The 21,865-nt window shown below is 34.7% G+C and overlaps 1 protein-coding gene across 3 annotated transcripts in view; it reads left to right on the forward strand.

Annotated features, from left to right (window-relative positions):
* Positions 1-21,865, forward strand: part of GPLD1 (glycosylphosphatidylinositol specific phospholipase D1) — a 62,196-nt gene that overhangs the window by 5,060 nt on the left and 35,271 nt on the right. Inside the window, exons 2-8 of one of the 3 annotated variants that reach the window (XM_074205916.1) lie at positions 8,554-8,636; positions 12,261-12,316; positions 14,686-14,764; positions 15,233-15,330; positions 15,785-15,895; positions 18,536-18,584; positions 19,917-19,971. In XM_074205916.1, the coding sequence (XP_074062017.1) occupies positions 8,554-8,636; positions 12,261-12,316; positions 14,686-14,764; positions 15,233-15,330; positions 15,785-15,895; positions 18,536-18,584; positions 19,917-19,971 (531 nt within the window). Of the gene's footprint in view, positions 1-7,881; positions 8,637-12,260; positions 12,317-14,685; positions 14,765-15,232; positions 15,331-15,784; positions 15,896-18,535; positions 18,585-19,916; positions 19,972-21,865 lie in introns of those variants that run through there. The other 2 variants (XM_074205919.1, XM_074205918.1) reach the window with 2 other exon arrangements.

The raw sequence follows: 21,865 nt of genomic DNA on the forward strand, positions 1-21,865 counted from the left end.
CTACTTTCTCCTTGGATTCCTTTCTTTCTTCCATATCTTCCCTCCATTCTTGTCCCTGGAATTTTCTGTCACATTTTAACTATAAATCTAGACTCCTAAAGTGAGCATAGGGTCACTTTGAATCTAGGAGAAGGAAGTAAAAACCTTTTTTTTTTTTAATTTTACCATTCACTTCTCTCTCTTCTCCCTTCTCTCTTCTTTCCTCTTTGACTTTCCCCTTCACCAAGCCCTGCAAAGTATATATAATTATATGGAGAAGAATGGCAAAAGATTTATGAGTAGTGTTCCCAGAGGGGGAAGCAAAAAGGGGGGGAATGGGTAAAGAAAACTTGATGAGAGACCCAACTAAGCAAAATAAGTCATCCTAAGGGAATATAGAAAGAAACTGGAAAGGGCACAACATATAGATGAAAACTAGAAAAAAATTCTTTTTTAAATAATAAACTATTTGATCCATCAAGTATAGTGGAACCACTTTCTTTTGCACTCAACATCATAGTTCAAGTTGTACTTCTTGAGGTAGTAGAAATGGTACTGAAGAAAGATAAAAATTGCATACAGAAAGAGGCTATTCTAGAAGCAAGACAATTTTGAGGATATTGAGGAATTAGTTTTCAAGATAATTGAGTGTAATGGGGAGTTTACCAAGGAAATCTCAAGCCTAGTAATTTCATCATGGGATTGGGGGTATTCAGATTGAATAGAGAAATACAACTTGAATTGTGATGTTGAGTCTAAATCCAGTGGTTCCACTATACTTGATGGAAGTTTGCTATTTAAAAAAAAGAAAGATTTGGAGGGGATACCTATATTGATGGAGTTATAGGTTCATTGGTGTATTGGTAACACTATGAGGAAAGAGTCACACACTGGTGATAAATACTAAGGCCTGAAATAAGGTTTGGCCACATTTCATATGAAAATTAGATTAAAAGATTATCTGACCCATTTTTTCCCCCCTTTGTAGCTGGATCAGGTAGTGAGGTCCTATGATGAGGAACATGCCAGAAGATTTGTACATGTGTGTTTGCCGTAGGATGTTTTATAAGGAAGAAGATGAACCCAAGATTCTTGGGAACATAAGGAACCTGAGTTGGAATTGCAGCTGGAATAGAGACAAAGAGATGTGGATTGCTGGTGTTTAAACACCTTTTTCTTTTCACTCCTTCCTTCTCATTGGTCCTGCCCTAAAAGCAAATATGATATAAGGTTGGGTTTCAGGTAAACAATGAGATGAGGAGGAAGAGAGGAATGGAGGAATTTCCAAAATGGTAGTAGTGCGGAGGAAAAATATAGGAAGTTCATACTAGGCTAGGTATGATAAACCTGGAAGGAAATGGGATTGGCATCTTACTATAAAGAAGATTTATATGTGGGGGACTATCTATTTGTTTCACTTTGCTAAGTAATTAAGAAGATACTAGCTATAGCCACACCCAAGCTTGGCATTCTCTAAATTCAAATCATGTTTTTAAATTTGGTTTCAAGTTAGAACTTTGCTCCATTCTAGAAGCCATATAGAATATAAAGGAACAAGAAGAAAAGGGAAGAGTTTGTGACTATTCAAAAGTAGTCCATAGGAAATGCTAGTTGACCTTGTCAATTATTTACTATGAGAATCTGCTTAAAGTAGAGTGATTGGTGATCATCACAAAAACTTCAATATTGGCTTCCTGTTTTAAAATTAAAGCTCACACCATTCCTTTCAATTAAGACATGTAAACTAAAAAAATGCAAAGTAATATGTACCACCATTCTCAATCACTCTGCTGGATTAGTGCTCTATAGCTTTTTAATGGGAAGGTACTGTGTTTGGGGGCCAGGGGGTAGTTTGGGAAGTGACTGTCAAGTTAAAATCTAACAATTAAAATATTAGATTTTATGAAATTTTCCTCCCTGATCCCTACTCAATTAGAATTTATCTTCCCTTCCTTAAATTTCTTAAATTTTTCTTACTTCCCCTATGCACTAAATCATATTAGAGCTTGTATTATGATTACTTACATAAATCTTTTATTTTACTAGAGTGTAATTATCTTTAGAACAGAGATTATCCTTTTAAAAAAGCAATCATTCTTTTTTGTTTTATGCCAATGTCATTTTGGAAAATTCTTCCTCCCATCCTTACCCTGAAATTGAACCCTTCCTTATAAAAAAGAAAAAAGAATAAAGCAACATTATGATTGTTTGGGACTATTCTTAAAAATTCTTAGAGGTGCCATAGCACAAGTCTTGTTTTTTCCCAATTATAAACAATTGTTGCCACTGCTTCCTTTTCTCTTGTTGTCTTCTTAATGCTAAAATCTGACTTTTGATCTTATCATTAAATTTCAACTACTTTCTTCAAAGTTAACATTGATCTCATAGTTGTCAAATTTTTCTTTACCCTCATCCTTTTTGATGTCTTAGTGATCTTAGATCGTCATTCTTCCTTAGTACTCTTCTATCTAGGGTTTTGTGACGATAACTTTCTTTTTGTTCTCTTCTTCCCTGTCTGATACTTCTCAATTTCCTGCTAACTATGGGTATCCCCTAGTGCTTTGTCATGGGATCTCTTCTTTTTCCCCCTCTTTTAGTTTGTTTGGTGATCTTATTAGCTTACGTGGATTCAATTGTCATCCTATCCTGATGATTTACACATCTCCTTATCCAGTTCTAACTTCTAACCTGTAGAATTACATCTTCAACCATCTATTAGAGATTTCAAATTACAAGATATCTAAAATTCACTATGCTTCAAGTAGAACTCATTATCTTTTATTCTTATGCCCCCTCCTCTTTCTCATTTTCTTATTATTGTTCAGAACATCAGTCTCCCAGTCACCCAGACTCTCAATCTAGTGTCATCCTTGATTCCTCATCCTCTCTCACCTCTGATACTGCTAATACTCTAGTCCAGATTCTTATCACTTCATTTCTGAATTATTCAATCAATAAATATTTAATAAGAGCCTACTATGTGGTAGACACTATGCTAAGTGCTGGAGATAGATATGACAGTCAAAAGACAGACCTTGTCCTTAAGGAGCCCACAATCTAAGGGAAGAAACAACATACAAACAAATAAATACAAACTATATATACAGAATAGGAGATAACTAGCAGAGAGGGAAGGCTCTAGAATTTAGAGGGTTGTTAAGAAAGGTTTACTGTAAATGGAATTTTAGTTGTATTTAAAGGAAGCCAGGGAAATCAATTGGTGGAGCTGAGGAGAGGAGAATATTACAGGCATGGGAGACAACTAGAGAAATATCTGGAGCCAAAAGATGGAGTACTTTATTCATGGAACAGCCAAGGGGCATATGTCACTGGACTGAAGAATACTTAAGAAGATTGGAAAGGTAGGAGGGGGAAAGTTATGAAAGTCTTTGAATGACAAATAGAGGATTTTATATTTGATCCTGAAATTGATAGGGCACTATTGGAGTTTATTGAATGGGAGGGATGACATGAGCAGACCTTTGGCCTAGGAAAAGCATTTCAGTGACTGAGTGGAAAATGGATTGAAGTGGGGAGAGACTTGGCACAGGCAGATTCACCAGTAAACTGTAGTGTAAGTATTGGCATGAGCTATTGAGGGCCTTCACCAGAATTGTGGTCTCATTAGAGGAGAGAAGAAGTATATTTGAGAGATGCTGCAAAGGTGAAATCTAAAGCCTTGGCTAGGATTGGGTTGGTGGCAGGAAATGAGAGATAATGAAGATGACACCCACATTGAGAACCTGAGTAACTGAAAGGTGATATTGCCTGCTACAGAAATAGAGGAAGTAAGAGGGGAAGGTTTTGGCCTTTAGGAGAGAGATAATGAGTTCTGTTTTGGATATATTTACTTTAAGATGTCTAGTGGACATTCATTTTGAAATATCTGAAAGGCAGTTGAAGATGTGAGATTCAAGGTCACCTGAAAGTTTGGGTAGAGATAGGTAGAGTTGATAATTAAATGGGAGCTTACAAAACCATAAAGTGAAGCAGTATAGAAAGAGAAGAGGGGACCCAGGACAAAACCCTAAGGGACACTTATAGTTAAAAGGTATGATCTGGATAAGGATCTTAACAAAGGAGCTGAGGAGTCCTCAGGTAGATCAAAAGCAAACCTAAAAAGGAAAAAAATATCAAGAAAGAGAGGGTCATCAACAATATTAAAGGCTACAAAGAGGTCAAGGACAATGATGATTGATAAAAGACCATTGGATTTTGCAATCATAGATATTTTGTAACTTTGGAGAAAGCCATTTTGGTGAAATGATAATGTCTGAAACTGGATTGTAAGGTGTTAGGAAGAAAGAAAGAGAAGAAAAAAGTAGAGGCAACTATTGTGGACAGCCTTTTCCTTTAAATTTTTTTTTGTTTACTTCATTAAATTGTTCCCAAATATAGGCATAAACTTTTAGATCTGACAGGAAAAATTGTCCATGCTCTCCTAATTTACTTATTTCACCCATTATGTCTAAATCATATATCCTTTTTAACCTTATCTTAGTATACCATGTGAGATCTTGGTCTTTGTGTAATTTCTTCCAAATTGTTTTTTTTTCTGTTTTCCTGGCAATGTTGGTCAACTGATAAGTTCTTTTTTTTGTCAAGGTAATGGGTTTAAGTGACTTGTCCAAAATCACATAGCTAGGTAATTATTAAGTGTCTGAGTCTGTATTTGAATTCAGATCCTTCTGAATCCAGGACCACTCTATCCACTGTGCCACCTAGCTGCCTCCAACTGATAAGTTCTTATAAAAGCTTGAATCTTTAGGTTTATCAAACACTAGATTATTGTGGTCATTTCCTACTGAATAGTGTATACCTAATCTAATCCACTGATCCTTAGGACCAGATTGTTTTCAAGATTCAGAATAGAATGGGATCAATTGAGCAAGTAGAACCTCATCATGTGAGAAAGGGGTAAAAGAGGTAATAATGACAGAAAGTACCCAAGTGATAGGAGAGGTATAAGAGGGGAGAAGAAGGAGTTCATATTAAATGCTTTCTGCAAAATACGAGAAAAGGTTTTAGCTGAGAAGGTAAGATGGGAGCCATGGGTGGTTTGAAAAGAGATGAAATCATTTGTAAGAGCTGCTATGGAGAATGTGATAGTGAGTTGATAAGGCAGCTGTAGAAGGATTACCTAACCCAGATGTTACATAAATCTGCAGTGGATCCATTGAGAATGGTTTTGTGATTTTCTCCACTTTCGTTTAGCAACACATGTGTAGGAATGAAGACAGAAAATAGTGGCTGAGAGCCAAGGCAGAGGTTTGGCAGGACATAATTGTCCATGGCTAAGGATTCAAGAAAGGGGAATGAGAAAATTAAACTGGGTCACTAAAGAATCAAGAGGAGAGAGTGGCCAATGCCTGGGAAAGAACTGAGGAATTAAGGGATTAGAAATCACAATGTGGACAAAGAATAGGTTTTTTTTTAAATAAAAGAAAGATTTTATTTTGAATTTTACAATTTTCCCCAAAAGGTAGTCTCTTAGTCTTTACTTTATTTCCATGGTATGCATTGATCTAAGTTGAATGTGATGAGAGAGAAATCATATCCTTAAGGAAGAAAAATAAAGTATAAGAGATAGCAAAACTACATAATAAGATAACGGTTTTTTTTTAAAAATTAAAGATTAAGTCTTTGTTCAAATTCTATAATTTTTTCTCTGGATACTGATGGTATTGTACATCACAGATACCTTAAAATTGTGCCTGATTGTTGCACTAATGGAATCAGCAAATCCATTAAGGTTGATCATCACTCCCATGTTGCTATTAGGGTGTGCAATGTTCTTCTGGTTCTGCTGATCTCGCTCAGCATCAGTTCATGCAAATCCCTCCAGGCTTCCCTGAATTCCCATCTCTCCTGGTTTCTCATAGAACAATAGCATTCCATGACATACATATACCACAGTTTGCTAAGCCATTCCCCAATTGAAGAACATTCACTTAATTTCCAATTCTTTGCCATTACAAACAGGGCTGTTTGAATATTTTTGTACAAGTGATGTTTTTACCCTTTTTTCATAATCTCTTCAGGGTATAGACCCAGTAGTGGTATTGCTGGATCAAAGGGTCTGCACATTTTTGTTGCCATTTGGGCATAAGGAATAGGGTTTTTGTAAGGGAAGGCAAAGAGAAAGGTGAAAAGCCAATAGTGTATGGTGGGATAAGGGGATTTCAGAATTCTTGAATGTGGAGGGGGTTACATTTGTGGGTGATGGAAAGATCAAGTTATGACCATCTTTGTGTGAGACTAAGGTGGAGTAGAGGAATAGCTCAAGGGAAGTGAATAGGTTAAGGAATTTAGTGGTTAGGGTATTTAAGAATTTGTTCAAGTTCCCCAGAATGAGGAAAAAATTTTAGCAGGGAGAGAGAGAAGAAATTTTAGTCATGGAGTGGACTCATTGAGGAAAGAAGAGAAATATTCTTAAGAGGTCTATAGACAACAACCACCAAGATTTTAATTGGATGGTTATGAATTTAATTTAGTTTTGTTTAATTTAATTAAATGAGTTTACTTGGATGATTATGAATAGCATGAACCTCAAAAGGAGAGGGGTTTCTAAGGGATGGAGGTAGAAGGACAATTAAAAGTGACTTTGGGAAACAAGGAGTATTCCAGCTCCCGTGCATCTACCAGTGAGCTAAGAAGGATTAAATGAAGGTGTAGCCAGTACTGAAAAAGGTGGCTAGGAATGCTTGTCACCTGAGGGGAGCTAGATTTCACAAATCTTAGTAAATAGTAGTAGGAAAGGAAAAAATAGGATGAAGGGAAATTCATTGCCTATGGAACAGATATTCCTGTGGAGGCACAGTGGGAGGACCTAGATGGTATTTGGTTGGGTTGGGAGGGTTGAGGAAGATGCAAAAAATAATTAGGTGGTGATGGTTGAGGTGTTTTAAGAGTCTCCTGATTGGTTTCCCTATTTCAGGCATCTCCCCAGGCCATTCCATCTTATACTCAGCTGTCAAAATGATCATTTAAAGTACATGTCTGATCCTGTCACCTTCCTCTCCCTTCCCATGCCAATAAATTCCAGTGCTTCCCTTCTACCTTTGGGATCAAATTTAAGATTTCTCTATTTGGCATCCAAAGTCCTTCATAATAAGAACATAATAAGAAATGAGCCTTCTTACACCTTACTTCTTCCCATATACTCAACAGTCCAATGACACTACCCCCTTGCAGTTCCTTGAAAGAGACATTTCTATCTCTAGACTAGATTTTGTTTCCTCTCTTCCTGGAATTGTCTTCATCCTCATCACTACCTCCTGCCTTCCTTGACTTCCTTGGAGTTCCAGGTAAAATCCCACTTTCCACAAAATACCTTTCAAACACCATGATCCTCCCACCTTGATGGTAGTGCCTTTCCTCTGTTAATTATCTCCTGTTTATCCAGAACTTATCTTGTTTATAGTTGTTTGCATGTTGTCTTAGCATGAGACTATGAGCTTCTTGAGGACAGGGAATTTTTTTATTTACTTTTCTTTGTAATTCCAGCATTTAGAACAGTGCCTAATAGATGCTTGTTGAATAATTGACTGACTGATTGCTCTATGATGATACAGCCACCATATTTCAGAAACTTTAATTCAGGTTTTCCTAACTCCTAGGCTAATCCATACTATATTATGTACTATGTTGCCTTTCTACCTTGTCTATATAAACTATATTCATTTTTTTGTATGTGCTCTATATATTTAAAAATATTCATTGAATTAAATTGAGAGGAAGAGGGAATCAGGACTTGTAGATCAGGGCCACATAGCAAACAACAGCAGCAAACAAACAATGTACAATTTATAGTTATATACAAATGTAGAGGAGGGAGCACAGTTGCTTATTTAACTAAGCAGAAAATAGGGGGAGTCTTGTATTTTTTTAAAATTTATTTATTTTTTATTAAAGATACTATTTGAGTTTTACAATCCCCCCCCAATCTTACTTCCCTCCCCCCATGGAAAGAAATCTGTCAGTCTTTACTTTGTTTCCATGTTGTACATTGATCCAAACTGAGTGTGATGAGAGAGAAATCATATTCTTAAGGAAGAAACAAAAAAGTATGAGATAAGATCAAACAATAAGATATCTGTTTTTTTCCCCCTAAATTAAAGGGAATAGTCCTTGAATTGTGTTCAAACTCCACAGCTCTTTATCTGGATACAGATGGCACTCTCCTTTGCAGACAGTCCAAAATTTGTTCCCAAGTCTTGCATTATTTTCAGTAAGAAATTCAAGATAAAAAAAATGGAAGTGAGGGAACAAACAGACCAAAATATGGAAATGTTCCCCCTTCCTCCCAAAAAGTTTCCAGAGGTTTTTTGGTGCTTTTTTTGTTTTCTTGTTTGCATTAGGTGGACTTTATTTGCTGTCCTGTGCAAGCTGACCTTCTTGTAACATAACTAGGGACTGATATTATTTAGAAATGTAGCTTAGCTTCTGTATAACGGATTTGTTGGAGAAAGTCAGTGAGTAGTCTGTGCTTGGGTTTCAAAATCGGTGCTGCAGCTACACTAAACTCTCAGGATCTGGAATAGAGACTGTCCTCACACAAATGTCTGCTTTCAGAAGCTGGTCCCTTGTGCTGATTATCCTGTTACATTTGTCTCAGAGAAGTACATCCTGTGGTATTTCAACCCATATAGAAATAGGTAAGTAACTGGGCTTTAAAATATTAATGGAAAGTCAATGAACTTAGCAAAGTAAGGATAAAATTGGTGATGGTGAGTCATTAAATTTTTTTTCTTTTAGCTAATTAAAAAACCCAAGAATTTTTTTCTCCCTCTCTCTAGTCTTTCCCCACTATCTCTAACCACACACTGGGAAAAGGAAAAAGTACTTTTTATTAAATATAGGATAGTCAAGCAAAACATTTTAGCTCTGTCCACAAATGATCCTTATTTGGTCTATTAACCCTCTTTTGGGAGGTGAATAGTCTTCTGCTTCATTCCTTTAGAATGATGATGGATCATTGTACTAATCAGAGTCTTAAGTTTTTCAATGAAATTTTTCTTTTCAATTTTGTTATAGCATGTTATCCTTCTTGTCCTGTTTAATTCATTCTGTTATCAGTTCATACATCAGTTCTTTCCAGGTTTCTCTGAAACCTTCCCTTCATTGTTTCTTACATAGTATACATTTGTGTACTATGATTTAGTTATTTTTTTCTTTTTCCAGTTGGTGGCTGTACCATTAGTTTCTAGTTTTTTGCTATATTGGTAAAGCCATTTAGAACTATTACCAGTCATTAGTTTCTAGGAGAAGACCAAAGTTCTACTTGACTGTAACAAGTTATTCTTTTAGCTCTCCCTCATACTTACTAATTATTTTGGGGGACAAGTGCTTGCTTAACTGAATAGTGGATCAATTCACCCCGGGCTTGTTGAACCTTCATATTTGTGGTAAAAGTGAACCAGGTGGTTAAGTAAAACTTTAGATGTTACATTTACCAGACAGGGAATTTCCAAGTTAATTTTTAAATTACTGGCCTAGTTTTCACATGTGAAAGGAGAAAAAATGGAGAGGGAAGTGTATAGTAATACAGAAAATAGGATTTGGCAACAGGAGATATGGATCTGACTTTTGTCTCTGCTTGCTTTCTAACTCTGTGGTCTTTATGTCTCTAGTCTCAATTTTCTCATATGAAGATAAATGTTTTATAGTCATGCTAATTTCTAATGATACAAAGATCTTAAATGAAACAACAATGTAAATATAACATAAAAGCTTATTACTGTGTGGGATAAAAATCCACTTAGAAATTATTGAGAGTCTCCTCTGATCAAAAAGAAAAAAAATGTCTATTTACTTTTCTCCAAGTCTCACAAAAGTAGTGAAGATTAAAGAGTTGCCTGGAAATGATAGTCAAGCAAGATTATATGGTATTAACATGATCCCTTCCTCCTCCCTATCCTTTTCAGAGTTACATTCTACTTGTGAAAATCTTCCCCAACAACATAGAAAAGAATGAAAGGTCTTCATAAAATATTATCTCACCATCCAGATGGTGAGAACATCAAAAAGACTTTAGTGACCTTCTATGTCTATCTAAATGAAATAATGTCTGAGTATGCAAGGTCTTCCAAGAAAAGTCTGCTATCCTTCTGGTCAGTAAAAATGGCCTTATCATCAAGCAAGAGACTTGGAAGCTTCTCTGGAATATAAGATTTTCTCATGGGAAAAGTCTACTATCCTCCTAGACATTAAAAGTAACTTATCAAAATTTAGGAGAGTGAGCCACCTGTTTGGAATACAAAGGCCTTTCTTCTAGAAATGTTTTGCGTTTTTTTCTGGTTTTTTTTTTTTTTTAGGTTTTTGCAAGGAAAGTGGGGTTAAGTGGCTTGCCCAAGACCAAACAGTTAGGTAATTATTAAATGTCTGAGACCAGATTTGAACCCAAGTACTCCTGACTCCAGAGCCAGTGCTTTATCCACTGCACCACCTAGCCACCCCTAGAAATAGTTTAAGAATACTTTCTTTAATATTTCTGAAACCTGAGAGGATTTCACTAGAAATATTAACCCTGAAATGGTTTTATTGGGAATATTCCATTCATTACTATAAAGTGGATCTAGATATTGAACCCTTAAGGAATAGAAACCACCCCCCCCTTAATCATTTCTAATAGCACAATGGTATTCCATCACAATAAAATATTACAATTGTTCAGTCATTCTCCAGTTGATGGACATCCCTTCAACTTCCAATTCTTAGCCACTACAAAAATAGCTGCAATAAATATATTTTTTTAGGTTTTTTGCAAGGCAATGGGGTTAAGTGGCTTGCCCAAGGCCACACAGCTAGGTATATTAAGTGTCTGAGGTCAGATTTGAACTCAGGTACTCCTGACTCCAGGGCCAGTGCTCTATTCACTACACCACGTAGCCGCCCCAATATTTTTTGTAAATAAATAATTTCCCTCACTTTTAAAAATTTCTTTGAGAACCTAGTGGTAGCATTGCTGAGTCAAAGAGTGCAACAGAGTGCATGGTTCCAAATTGCTCTCCAGGATGGTTGGATCAATTCACAATTTCACCAACCATGCATTAGTGTTCCCAATCATGTTAATCCCTCTCCTGCTCCTTATTCCTCATCCTCATTTCATCTTCCTGTCTTTTACTGTACATTATTTTAAAATGCAATTCTATTTTATTTCAGTTCTAAATTTTCTCCCTCCCATCTACCTCTTACTCCATTGAGAAAGCAAGAAAACCAAAATGTGTTCATATATGTATATATATATGCATATATATATATATATATGTTTAAGAATAACATCATCATTTATTAGCCATATCCAAAAATTTATATAATGCCTCAGCCTACACTCTGGTTCTGTCACCTCCTTCTAGAGGTGGATGGCCTTATGTTTCATCATGAATTGTGGTTTGTCATTTGGATGATCTAAGTTCTTAGGCTTTTCAGAGTTGATTGTATTCACAGTATTATTCATGTGTAAATTTTTCACCTAGTTCTTCTCACTTCACATTGCATCAGTCCATACAAGCCTCCTTAGGTTTCTTTGAAACCATCCCATCCCATTTCCTATAATAATATATTCTACCGCATTCATAGACTATAATTTGTTCAGCCATTCCTCACTTGATGGGCACTCCCTCAGTTCCTGATCCTTTGCCACCACAAAAAATATCTAAAATATTTTTATAGATATGGCATATTCTCTTTTTGTTTCTTTGATCTATTTAAAAGTATAGACCCACCTGGATCAAAAAATATGCACAGTTTATTAGCTTTTGGGGATAGTTACAAATTGCTTTCCAGAATGGCTTGACAAGGTCATAACTCCACCCACACTGCATTAATGTACCTGTTTTTCCCCTAGCTCCTTCAGCCTTTTGTTATTTTCATTTTTCAGAATCAATTTTGCCAATCTGTGTGTGTGTGTGTGTGTGTGTGTGTGTATGTGTGTGAGGTAGTACCTCAGTTGTTTTAGTTCTCATATCTCTAATTATTAGTTATTAAGAATGTCTTTTCATATGGCTATTGATAGTTTGAATTTCTTCCTTTGAAAACTACTTATTTATATATCTGGATTGTTTATCAATTGAGGAATGGGTCTTATTCTTGTAAATTTGATTATGTTTGCTATATATCTTAGAAATGAGACTTTTATCAGAGAAACTTGGTATAAAAGTTTTAACCTCAGGTTCCTGCTTCTCTGCTATTTTTAGCTGAATTATTTTTTAACTTTTTAAATTTCTCAAAATATCCGCTGTAATTGATCAACTTAACTGATTTTTAATATTTTGTTTTAGCACACAGAGCTCTTGAATTTTTCAGCCAACAAGATGGCGCTATTAACTATAAAGAGGTATAATTCCTTTTCTTTTGATTTATTTCTTATTCATTTTACAGCATTTAACTATAACAAATGTGAATATTTCTGGTTTAATGTCCCAGGAAATGGCTTATCCCCAATGTAATATATCCAATGAACATTCTGTAGTAACAAGTAGCAACAAATGATGTAGTAGTTCAACAAAATCAAAATGAAATGGGGGAGGCTAGGTGGTGCAGTGGATAGAGCAACGGCTCTGGAGTCAGGAGTACCTGAGTTCAAATCCGGCCTCAGACACTTAATAATTACCTAGCTGTGTGGCCTTGGGCCAGCCACTTAACCCCATTTGCCTTGCAAAAACCTAAAAATAAAAAAAAAAAATGAAATGAAAGTTAAGGCCACATCTGAAGTGGCGTCTTCAAAAAACTTAGGCATTTTCCACAAGGCCATGGAAAATGAAACTAATACTTGAATCAGTCATGATGTGGGAAAATTTTTAACTTAAGGAAAACCTACATAATTATTTATTCTCAAATAAGTTTGAGTAAAATTGTATCATAATTAGAATAAGGATGTATTTACTCAGATAAGAATGTGAATCCCTTTTGTCAGAAAATTTTCTCTTTTTTACTTTATTTCCTGGTCAGTTCAAGTCACCACATCTAGATAAAAATTGTACTGTTGAATACTGATAGTTGGTGAATATAATTGATGAGTTATAATTGTTGGGTTAGTTTTGGAAAATTATGAATAATGGGAAAGGTGTTACAGATTTGAAGAAAGGCATTATTGAACTGAAAATTGTTCCATATTTTTTTAAAAAAAAGAAAATGGAATCTGCAAATTATAATCAAATAAGTTTGATTTTAATTTCTGGCCAAAAATGTATTATTTAAGTAAGAGTCAGTGAGTACTTAGAAAAGAAAGCTGTGATCATATGGAAGACTTCTTCAAAAATGGATATCTTGCCAGATTACCTTATTTCCTTTTCTGACAGTATAACAAAAACCTATGGATCCAGGGGAATTCTGTAGATATACCTTTTCTAGGTTTTTAGTAAAAACATTTAGATTTTTTCCCTATACTATCCTTTTGAATAGGTTGAAAAATCTATATTTTCTTTTTTTCTTTTTTTGGATTTTTTCAAGGCAATAGGGTCAAGTGACTTACCCAAGGTCACATAACTAAATAAATATTAAGCATCTGAGGCTGAATTTGAACTCAGATCCTCTGACTCCAGGGTGAGTGCTCTATCTACTGCACCACCTATCTGTCTCTATACCTACATATCTGGTGCATGAGATCAACACAAGTTAAATTCTCATGGACAGGTCAATGCAAGTTTAAATTCTCATGAACAGGGAAGATCTTTCTATAATTGTGATTATTCCTACAAAAATTGACTAGAACCTCTGTAGAATATCATGATCAGAATTTTAAGAAGTATTTTGATAAATGAATATTCTCCAAAGAATATCCAGAGGAGAGTAATTAGGGGAACCAAGAGCCATAGCACCATGTCATATGAAGATTAGTTGAAGGAGCCAGGTCAGAACACAAAGCAAATTTCTCCTGGTGTAAGGAAAATTTATTAATAATTGTTAGTTGCCAACAGTTACTAACAAAAATAATTAATAATTAATTGCTAACAATTTGGGCCATCTAAAAACTGGATATCCACCTGTCAGAGACTTTCTCAAAAGAATTTTTATTCAGGTATAGGTTGAACTAGATGAATTCTGATGCTGTTTTGAATTCTGAGCTTTTATTTATTATCAAGTCAGTTCAGAAATACATGCAACTGATTATATGAAATAATTTTCAGGGCATGTAAATAAGATGACCCTGACTATTGAAACCTATTATAATCAATAGTACTTAGACTTTAATTTTAACTTATTTCTTCAAGAAGTAAAATGAACAGGCCTAAATTTTACCTTTCATTTTTTGGAATAGAACTTTTTTGCCTCACAAAGGTACAGATTGTTTTTACCCTTTATCACATTAAAGTCAAATGTTTTTAAGTATAGCAGTCTTATTTATCTATTGCCACATATATGAACTCTTTCTATCCTTATTTTCCTTATTGATCTCTATCTTTTAACCAATATAGTATTCGAGTGCCTTAACCAATATAGTATTTGAGTGCCTTTACTAAAGGACAGACAGAGAAAATGAAACAGAGAAAAGAATCAGTGAATTTTGCCACTTTTTAATAACTCTGATAACACCTGTTTGGATACACAGTCATTGACTCCAGTGAGGTTTTTGAATTTTGTTTAAATTTACTTTATATATATATAGTCCTTGATAACTTTCAGGCAGTTAGAAGTTGATTGTACATATATCTGACTGGCAGTTGATCTTTGCTCTCTGATTCTGACATTTTCCTGCTTCTCTAGCTGCTATTAGAACACCAAGATGCTTATCAGGCTGGGAGTGTGTTTCCTGATGCTTTTTATGCTGGCATCTGCAAAGGAGGTGAGTGAAAGGAAACCACGTGCAATGTCATGTTTATCTAATCAAGAGGCCATGGTCTGTCTTTGGAGGTAGAGTAACTCCTCATCTTAGAAAAATTTTGAGGGAATCAATGAGCTATTCCTATTTAATAAATTAGCCAGGTAACTGTAGTATATCCCTTTATGCATGAAAACTTAATGGAAAAATGTAACCATGTGATGGAAATGCTTCTTAATTGTCTCATTTTTTTGCTTCTTCTAAAAGCAGTAAAAAGAGCCCAGGGGTTTGATAATTCCTGAATTCTGAGACATTCAGAATAAATATAGATGTCTGTTATTAGGGTAGAAAAAGATATACAGGGTATTTTGGGATATTTTATATATATATATACATATATATATATATATATATATGTATGTATACACACACACACACACACACACACACACACACACACACTGAAGAACTAATCCCATTTTATGTTGGCAGGAAAATTCCATCAAGTATCTGAAGATACCCACTGGACACCATTTCTCAATGCAAGCATCCATTACATACGACAAAATTATCCTCTCCCTTGGGAGAAGGTAAGAATGATTTTCAAATAATAATAAATTTATATGATAAATCAATTAGTAATTTTATCTCAGTATTATTTATTCTAGTGTCAGATCTGAAGTAGTGAATACATTTTATTAAACAAACTCTCAAATGGTTTTGAATAGTTTAGGAACAAAAGAGTCTGTTACAAGTTTTTGGATTAGGTCCTGAAAATATAAATGAAACAAGTTAACAATATAAAACTTCTCACTAGATTTTAAGTTCCTTGAGGATAAAGTTACTGTCTTATTTTAAATCTAATGTGATACCATATAAAGTGCTTTTCAAACCTTAAAATACTTTAGAATATAGAGATACCAGCTATTATTTGTCTTTGTGGCTCCCAGAATCCTGTAAAGTACTTTGTACAGTTAATGAAATGTTTTTGAATGGTTAAATTTAATCTTTGCTACCACATGCATTTATTTTATTATTGGGCAGGATACTGAGAAATTGGTGGCTTTCCTCTTTGGTGTTATATCCCACATGGTCTCAGATGTCAGCTGGCATAGCCTGGGCATTGAACAAGGATTCCTGCAGACAATGGGAGAAGTGAGTATATATTTTAATAGTTGCTAACCCTGATATTGTTATGTGTTTGATTATAAATCAAACCAAATAAATAACTTAACACTTTAGCTATTTTCACTGGGTCTTGTCTCAAAACCTGGAGAGGAAACTATAAGTTCATCAGCTCTAAGTAACTGACTGTAATTCTTGCTACTTACACAGCATTATGTACAACTGTAGATTTATGTGATATGTTACAGGTGTGTATGGGTGTGTGTTCATGTGCACAAACTCACATGTGTATACATAAAAAAGCACGAGGCATAATTTCTTGAGAACTGGTCTTTGATTCAGGAAGACAGGGTTCAAATCTCACCTGATATATTCTGGTTGTGTGACCCTAGATAAGTTCAATTTGGCAAATCTCTGCAGTCTCCTTCCTCAGATTAGGTGAAGCCTTAAGGGATAAATTATAGAAAGACATAGTCAGGAGTCATAGAAGATAAGAAGGGTTGGAAGGGTCTTCACTAGTAGAAAAAAGTTTTCATTCCATGCAATTCCCAATTGCAATAGCCTTCTGGTGGGTCTTCCTGCCTCAAGTCTCTTCTCACTCTAATCCATTCTCCATTTAGGCACTGAAGTAATTTTCCTGGTCCATCTATGTCACCCTGCCCCCCTCCCCCCAGCCCCTATTCAATAAATCCCAGTGGCTTCCTATTGTATCCAGCACCAACACAAAATGCTGTTTGGCAACCCTTCAGAACTCAAACCCCCCTCCTACCTTTCCAGTCTTTCTTATATCTTACTCTGTGTCATATACCCTTCAACCCAGTGACAATGGCCTCCTTAGATTTCCATGAATGAGATACTGCTTTTTTTAGCTTGGCTCTGGCTTATGTGTTTCTAAGTCTTAATTTGTCCATCTATACAATGAGGATGTTTCAGTTAGATGGTAAAATCCCTTCTAGTCCTAAGCAGGTTCACATACCTGCATTGCTGTCTTCCACTCTATTAACCTTCATGGCTCCCTTTAAGCTCTAACTAAAAGCCCACCTCCTTTAAGAAGCCTGCTCCAACCTTTCTTAATTCCAGTGCTTTCCCTTTTTCAATTCTTTTTCTTATTCATATTCTTAGTTTTGTGGAGAATGGGTTAAGCGACTTGCCTAAGGTCACACCCTCTATTAATTATTTTAATAATTTAATAATTTAATTATTCGTTTGGCTGTTGTCTCCCCGCATTGGACTGTAAACTTCTCGATGTCAGGAACTGTGTCTATCTTTTGCTTCTTTTTGTATTCTCAGTACTTACTGTGTGTTAACAAATAGTAACAAATAGTTGGCAAATAATAATTTGCTTAATTATTTAAGGCTTAATGATTATTGATTTGACTGATTAAATATTTAAGACCTTTGCAGTATGGAGTCCTTCAACTGAAAGGGCCTAATAACCAAAATACACTATGATAACATATATGAATAGAATTTTTAAAATGAATGGAATTGCTTACTTCTCATAACAAATATTATTTGAGAAGAGATTCATACTCAGGACATTTATGCCCCTTTCCCTCTCCTTCTCCACCTTCAGTTTTATGTTTTAACAAAAGAAATAATAGCCTGCTATTTTCAATCCATTAAAAAAAATGAGCTCACTTGAAAATAAGAATCATAACCTAACCTAATGAGCTAGTTCTGAAAGTCTCCTCTAGGTAAGTATTGTTTCCAGATTTATTCTTTGACATTTAAACTTGGTTATGGACTCTAGATTTAGGACTAGAAGGGACTTTAGAAACCATCTAATTGAAATGCCTTCATTGTATAGATGGACAAACTAAGACTTAGAAACATCAGGTGATTGCATCTTTGCTTTAATTTTCTCATACATCCATACTACAAAATTTCTCAAAGAAACTTTTAAAAGTGGGGGAAATAATTTATTTATATGAAAATATTTATAGCAGCTCTTTTTGTAGTGACTAACAACTGGAAATTGAAGGGTTGCCCATTAACTGGAGAATGAATGAACAATTGTGATTCATTATTGTGATGGAATACTATTGAGCTATTAGAAATGATGAAGGAGGTGGTTTCAGAAAAACCTGGAAAAACTAATATGATCTGAAACAAAGTGAAGTGAGCAGAACCAGAACATTGTACACAGTAATATTAGTATTGTACAATGAAGAACTCTGTGAACAATTAGCTATTCTCAGCAATACAATGATCCAAGACAATTCTGAAGGACATGATAAAAAATGCTATCTACCTCCAGAGAAAGAACTGATGGAATCTGAATGCATATCAAACTGTACTTTAAAAAAAAATTTTTTTTTTTTTTACTTTCTTCATTTTTCTTGTTTTGGTTTGTTTTTTCTTTCACAACATAATTAATATAGAGATGTGATTTGTATAACTGTATATGTATAACCTATACATTGTTTATTTTCTCATGGTGGGGGGGAGGAGACAGAGGAAAGGAGAGAATTTGGAAATCAAAATTTAAAAATTTTCAAATTTGAAAAATAAGAAAGATTAATATTGTATAAAATTATATTAGCATATCATAGGCCTTTCTGTTTACTTACTTCAGTTTGTATTTTCATCTCTCCATTGTTCTTTTGTCTGAACTGAGTGTAGATTTCTTGTTATGGATTATTTATAACTCATAGTTTTATTTTTCAGATTGATTTTCATGGCTCTTACAACGATGCTCATCCCATTGGTGATTTTGGTAACGTTCTATTTATATTTTCCTAATCTTCTCATGTCAGCTAGGTAGTGTAATAGGCAAAGTGTTAGAATTTGTTTCAAGAAGATTCATTTTCCTTGAGTTCAAATCTGGCCTCAGACACACTTACTCGCTGTGTGACCCTGGGTATAAGTCATGTCAACTTGTTTGCTTAGGTTTTCTCATCTATAAAGTGAGCTGGAGAAGGAAATGGTAAGCCATTCCCATATTTCTGCCAAGAAAACCCCAAATGGTGTCACAAAGGTTTAGATTTCACTGAAAAAATCAACTGAAGAACAACTAATCTCACCTTTCTGAACTACAGTTTAACTCATCTATAAAACAAGAATATTTATCTTGTTTATTTAACAAGCTTTGTGTGGGGGACGTGCCTTGTAAACTCTTAAAATACTATAGTAGTGCAAGCAGTTGTTGTAGTAAATAATAATAATAACAACAATATTAATCATTTTCTTATCTTATCAATTGTTCCATCAAATAGCTGATGATGATGATATATAAATACATACATTTTGGAAATTCTCTGTAAAGGAATCATTCTAACCTAAAAAAAAAAAAAGAAGTCATTCTGATGAATTCTTTTGTAATAGAACACATTTATATAGTTTTAGTGTTAGTTTTAGTGACTGAAAGACATGCCTTCAAATTCTGCCCCTGGCACTTAAGGGTGCTGTGATCCCTGGTAAGACAATTACTAGACTTCTATGGCCCCAGGTAACTTTATAAATTTATTAATTTCAAAACAGTTGCAGATCTAAATTGTTAGGGGGAGTTTCCTTCTTAGGTATTATCTACTTTGAGGGAATCATCAGTGACTTACCAAGATTTATAAAGTTGTCCTGATTCCTTTTTTTTCCTTCTTTTTCCATTCAATATACATTTATTAGTTTTAAATTTTTAAATTTCTGTATTTAATTTTTAAAAATTTAATTTTTTATTTTTAAAATAAAAAAAATGGATGTTTGTTTTGTTTTGCCTTGAATCTTTAACAGTAAATAATACTAGTGTTGGAGAGGTTAAATGTCTTTGCCAGTGTTAGGTAGCTGAATGTCAGTACTGATCCTTAAGGTCCTCTGGTTTTTTTTGAGTTAAGTGGCTTGCTCAAGGCCACACAGCTAGGTAATTATTAAGTGTCTGAGGCCAGATTTGAACAAAGGTAATCCTGACTCCAGGGCCAATGCTCTATCCATCGTACCACCTAGCCACCCCAAGTCCTATATTTAGATTTCATCTAACAAATGTTTTTAAGTAGAGCTAGGGTCTTGTTCCTACTTGTTAAAAAATATTTATTTAATTATTTTTCCCACACCATAGGAGGAGATGTGTTGAGCCATTTTGAACTTGATTTTACCTACCTTGGACGGACCTGGTAAGAGCAGAGTATCTTCAGATATTTGCTTTCTTAGTGGAATTTAGAACTATTTTAACTGAAGCTTTCCTACATTTTGGATTTGTGAAAAGCAAAAATTGGTGTTTGTCAGACTCTTTTATTTTTCAGATAACCTGGAGAAAGACATGATTGCTCTTTTCATATATTTGAAAGGTTGCCATGGGCAAGAAGGATTAGATTTATTTTGCTTGGCCTAAGAGTACAAAAAAGACCAATGGGGTTGAAGAAACAGAAAAGCAAATTTCAAAAATACCAGGAAGAACTTTAAAATATCAATATCAGGAAGAACTTTTTTCCTACACAGTTTTATTATTTTTTTGCTAACTTAAAGATTTTATTTATTTTGAGTTTTACAATTTTCCCCCTAATCTTACTTCCCTCCCCCACCCCCCACTGAAGGTAATTTGTCAGTCTTTACAGTGTTTCCATGTTATATACATTGATCCAAATTGAGTGTGATGAAAGAGAAAGTATATCCTTAAGGAAGAAACATAAAGTATAAGAGATAGCAAGATCAGACAATAAGATATCAGTTTTTTTCTAAATTAAAGGAAATAGTCCTTGGACTTTGTTCAAACTCCACAGTTTTTTATTTTTTTATTTTTAGATTTTTTTTTCAAGTCAGTGGGGTTAAGTGGCCTGCCCAAGACCACACAGCTAGGTAATTATTAAGTGTCTGAGGCTGGATTTGAACTCAGGTACTCTTGACTCCAGGGCTGGTGCTCTATCCACTGCACCACCTAGCTGCCCCTAGATGGTTCTTTATCTGGATAGTATTCTCCATTGCAGAAAGCCCAAAATTGTTCCTGATTGTTGCACTGATGGAATGAGCAAGTCCTTCAAGGTCCTTCACTCCTATGTTGCTGTTAGGGTGTCCAGTGTTTTTCTGGTTCTACTCATCTCACTCAGCATCAGTTCATGCAAATCCCTCCACAGGTTTCCCTGAAATCCCATCCCTCCTGGTTTCTAATAGAGCAATAGTGTTCCATGACATACATATACCACAGTTTGCTAAGCCATTCCCCAATTGAAGGACATTTATTTGATTTCCAATTCTTTGCCACCACAAACAGGGCTGCTATGAATATTTTTGTAAAGTGATGTTTTTTACCCTTTTTCATCATCTCTTCAGAGTATAGACCCAGTAGTGGTATTGCTGGATCAAAGGGTATGCACATTTTTGTTGCCCTTTGGCCATAATTCCAAATTGCTCTCCAGAAAGGTTGGATGAATTCACAGCTCCACCAACAATGTAATAGTGTCCCAGATTTCCCACAACCCTTCCAACAATGATCATTATCCTTTCTGGTCATATTGACCAGTATGAGAGGTGTGAGAAGAAGAACTTTTTAAAAAAAATAAATCAATAAATATGTCCTAGAAAGGTATGGGTTACTTCAAAAGGTATGAGTGTGTACCTTTTAGCAATCCTTTAGAGAAAATTCATGCTTCAAGTAGGAGTGGCACAAGATAACCTTTGAGATCCCTTCTGACTCTAAAATTCTATGATTCCAACTAAAATCAATCTTGATTAGTCTCAATTCTTGCCTTGGACACTGAACTGACTTGAAATTAATCTTTAGGATCACCCCCAACTAAAAAAAAATCTTCTCAAAATTTAGCTTAAACAATCCCTATGGTTTAAAATATAGTATCCTATCATAGTCATATACCACAACTTGCTCAACTGTTTCCCAATTGATGAACATCCTTGCAATTTCCAATTATTTGACACCTTAAAGAGAGTTACTATAAACACTTTAGAGCTATAGGTTCTTTTCCTTTTTTCTAATCATCTTTGAAAATAGACCAAGCAATGATATTATTGAGTCAAAGAATATAGATGGTTTAATAACTCTTTTTAAAAAATTTT

Source organism: Macrotis lagotis, chromosome X, assembly GCF_037893015.1.
Source record: "Macrotis lagotis isolate mMagLag1 chromosome X, bilby.v1.9.chrom.fasta, whole genome shotgun sequence".
Lineage (NCBI taxonomy): Eukaryota > Metazoa > Chordata > Mammalia > Peramelemorphia > Peramelidae > Macrotis > Macrotis lagotis.